Source organism: Alosa sapidissima, chromosome 12, assembly GCF_018492685.1.
Source record: "Alosa sapidissima isolate fAloSap1 chromosome 12, fAloSap1.pri, whole genome shotgun sequence".
Taxonomy (NCBI): Eukaryota; Metazoa; Chordata; class Actinopteri; order Clupeiformes; family Clupeidae; genus Alosa; species Alosa sapidissima.
In genome coordinates this window covers 19,310,782-19,314,188 of record NC_055968.1, presented here as the reverse complement: position 1 = coordinate 19,314,188, position 3,407 = coordinate 19,310,782, and the positions used below count along the sequence as shown (strand labels likewise).

General features: G+C 41.5%; 1 protein-coding gene across 3 annotated transcripts; it reads left to right on the top strand.

Moving 5' to 3' along the window:
• Positions 1-502: 502 nt before the first annotated feature.
• LOC121678016 (claudin-7-A-like) lies at positions 503-3,407 on the top strand. 3 transcript variants are annotated; one of them, XM_042057189.1, is made up of 4 exons: positions 503-541; positions 1,721-1,885; positions 2,216-2,279; positions 2,458-3,407. In XM_042057189.1, exons 1-4 carry the CDS (start codon positions 535-537, stop codon positions 2,618-2,620), a joined length of 399 nt encoding a protein of 132 aa, XP_041913123.1. In that variant the 5' UTR covers positions 503-534; the 3' UTR covers positions 2,621-3,407. The 3 variants fall into 3 exon arrangements, with proteins under 3 accessions (XP_041913123.1, XP_041913122.1, XP_041913121.1); XM_042057188.1 differs by lacking the exon at positions 503-541 and adding an exon at positions 971-1,235; XM_042057187.1 differs by lacking the exon at positions 503-541 and adding an exon at positions 971-1,343.

The window sequence follows — 3,407 nt, the reverse complement described above, 5'->3', positions numbered from 1 at the left end:
GCTATGTACTTCGTTGTGCTGTGGTCAGAATTTGGAGGATGACCATAGTGTCAATAATGCTCGATAATGTCAATAATGTTTGCTGTGGTCAATTAGTCTCAGTATTAGAATTAATAAGAACTGTGATTGATAAGAATTGTGAATTGTGAACAACTGTGTGAATGAGCCCACATTTCAAAGCCTTATGGCTTTATCATCATATAGATGAGCTTGGTGTGTAACCTCTGTGCACACAATAGCAGGAAAGACTGTGACTCAGAGGTGCTCAGAATCTCAGAAGAAGAGGGAGGTAATCTCAAGTAAAACATGACTGTACAGTATGTTTGGCCAAAAACACTTTCACTTTGCTCTCTTCTGAGTATTAAACAATACATTTTATCGCTGGGGTGATATAAAAAGCCTAAACGTGCATGCACGCGTGCGCACACACGCACACGCACACGCACACGCACACATACACACACACACACACTCATTTACAGGTGCCTTGGGTGTTGGATAACGGTGATGTCCGTAAATGTTTTGATGTAGGCAATGTGTGGTATGTGGATGGGGTAGGATGCCCTGCATATCTGTCTTTAAACATTAATGTCTTTTTGAGCTGGAACTGTAATTGTGGAGACAGACAATATTTTGCTAAATGTTTCAAACACAGCCATAATTGCCGCATGCAAGTCAATCTGACACAATGTAATGCTTACATTAAGTGCAATGGTTTAAAAATATGAAATACCTATTCAAATGACCTACCACATCATTTGAGCTTAGCTAGTAATTATGCAATATATCAACAATCCAATGAATATAAATTCCTAGTCATTATATTGTGTGTGGGGTTGTGTGTGTGTGTGTGGTGGGTTGGGGGGGGGGGGGGGGGTCTAGGATCCGCCCTGAGCTGGAGCCAGTGAGTTCATATAAAAATGGTCCAGTAGTCTACCTTTCCAAAATAGTATAGGAGAGAAGTGCGCTTACAATCTATCGCTACTTGACTGTCTACGGGATAATTTGCGCCGATATGCGTTGATTTGCGGTCAGTAGCAAAACTGCGTTATGCAAACCTGTTCGCGAACTTGCCGTTTCCACTATCTTTGATAATTTGTCATACTTCCTCGGATCTGCAATGGCAAATGGATGTGTCCAAATTGTCGGCTGCATGTCAGCGTTTGCGGGACTTATCTGCCTGATGGTAGCAACTTATGCGAGCGAATGGAAAATCCTCAGCCACTCAACAGAAGGTATGGTGAAGTCAGTAGTGGTCCGCATCGGGCTGTGGATGGCGTGCTCAGTGCCCGTCTCCAAGAGATGGGAATGCACTGTGTATGACTCAGTTCTCCATGTACCGTGTAAGTGTTTTAACCTATGCTTACTGCTGCGTTTGAAAGTAACCTTAATTCTCTCTGGTTTAGTCATGTCAACCTCATCATTCCCTAAAACACTCTACCCTCTCACTCCTTTCTCCCAAACTGGTTTTCTTTTTCGCCCCCCCCTCTCAAAAAAAAAGCAATGGACACTCTATTACCACTTCAAAAACGTTTGCCTTGTTTTATCCCTACAACCCGTTTTGCCTCAATACGCTAACCTGCTTCCATCTAACTCTCAGAACGCCGAATTTTCACTCTCTAAATGGATTCATCCATCCCAGAAAATTGCATTCCCTCCCAAATAACTGTAGAATCAGTGAGGTCAACTGATTTTAACATTTAGCATTTAATCCCTGCAGTGGACATCCAAGTGACCAGAGCCATTATGATCATCAGCATCATTCTATCAGCGTGTGGCCTGGCAGTGGTTGTATTGGGCATGAAATACACACTGTGTCTAGACAAAGACAAGCATGTGAAAAACAAGGTGGCATTTGTTGGAGGGATCCTTATCACTGTGGCAGGTAGCATGACATCTTACATTTCATCAGATTTCTGAAATGCCATTTAGATGCTCAATTTTCTAGCTCACTAGGCATTGGTGAGATGATATCTGTGAAAAATAATGCAAATTCATTCATTACCATGGTTCTGATATCTCTGCAGTGTTGTTATCGTATAACTTATCTGAATCTGTCTTGCTGAATTATCATCTGACATCACTACAGAACATTACAGGTCTTTGGTATTTTGGGTATTGAGCTCATGTGCTTTGAAAGTGACATGATAGAAGCTTGTGAGTGAAACAGTGAATTACAGTCAACGAATACTTTCTTTCCCCCACTATTTTACAGGTGTCTGTTCCTTGGGAATAGTGTCTTGGTATGCCCATGCTGTGGTCAACACACAGAAACCCAGGTGGAAAATTATTGAATTTTACCCATGTTTAACTGTAATTTCAGTGTCTATCATTATATTCCTCTTAAAGGCCAATGTGTTTCCATATTTTGGGAGATGTACACGCATTTCTCTGATATAGAAATTGTGCTGAATGTTTGAGTCACTGACTAACTGCCTGTGTGTTGTCATGCCACAGACCCTTCCTGGGCAAGTGCCTGTTTCTGGGTTGGGGTGGAGCTCTGCTGTCCATCACGGGAGGTGTGCTCCTCTCATGCTGTGGCTTGTCACAGTCCACACCACGCAGAAGCTACACATCGCCGCATTCAGTCCAGTTGGCCTCCAGCAAGGTCTACGTGTAGGAATCCTATAGAAGATCCATAAAGCAAGTTGGTGCCATGCTCTGCAGACAGAGAAGGAGTACTGTAAAGGGAGACCATGTCCTACCAGCTTGCTGCATGGTGTCTGGTATGCATGTATGAGATTCAAGAACAGAGATTCTCCATCAACTCACTGACACAAAGGCTGAAAGACGAGTCTAAAATTAAGCCATTAATAATGATTAATATGTGGAATGATTTAGGTGTACTTTTTTCTACTGAGATTATTTTTTCATATTTCAGCACATTTTTTTTCAGATTTCATCTATCAAGGACTGCTCATCCTTGAGTTGCTATCCTTAATAATGAGTCCTTTCCTCAACTTGTATCTTTCTGTGATGTCCCTTGATGATGAGCAGCCTGAAACAAAAAAGGTCATTGCGATAACTATTTGATTAGGTTTATAACTTTGATCATATTGTTGCAGCTGAAAGAGTTTATAGTTCTTAGGGTCCTGAAAATCATCTGCATCTTTGCAGAGTATGCTTGCACTTTTTTGCTGATGTTTATTAATGAGTTGTTGAGGTGTAATGAGGTGTAGAAATTACTATTGTATTATGTAAATAGAATGGGTGGGACATGCAGTCTCATGTCAGCCAGTGGCACTCGGTCACTAGGCATGCTAAACTTGGAGAATAAATCGTCTTCAAATCAACTGCACCAGAGCATGCATTGTGCTACAATGATGTGGTCATCATAAGTATAAGTATATATACTTTTTTGATCCCGTGAGGGAAATTTGGTCTCTGCATTTATCCCAATCCGTGAA

What these genes read in the sequence shown, in the direction of transcription:
- LOC121678016 (XM_042057187.1), top strand. Translation starts at nt 1,121, where the DNA reads ATGGCAAATGGATGTGTCCAAATTGTCGGCTGCATGTCAGCGTTTGCG. An exon ending in CTCAGTTCTCCATGTACCGT is followed by an intron (nt 1,344 to 1,720) that starts GTAAGTGTTTTA and finishes TAATCCCTGCAG; the next exon opens with TGGACATCCAAGTGACCAGA. An exon ending in GTCAACACACAGAAACCCAG is followed by an intron (nt 2,280 to 2,457) that starts GTGGAAAATTAT and finishes GTCATGCCACAG; the next exon opens with ACCCTTCCTGGGCAAGTGCC.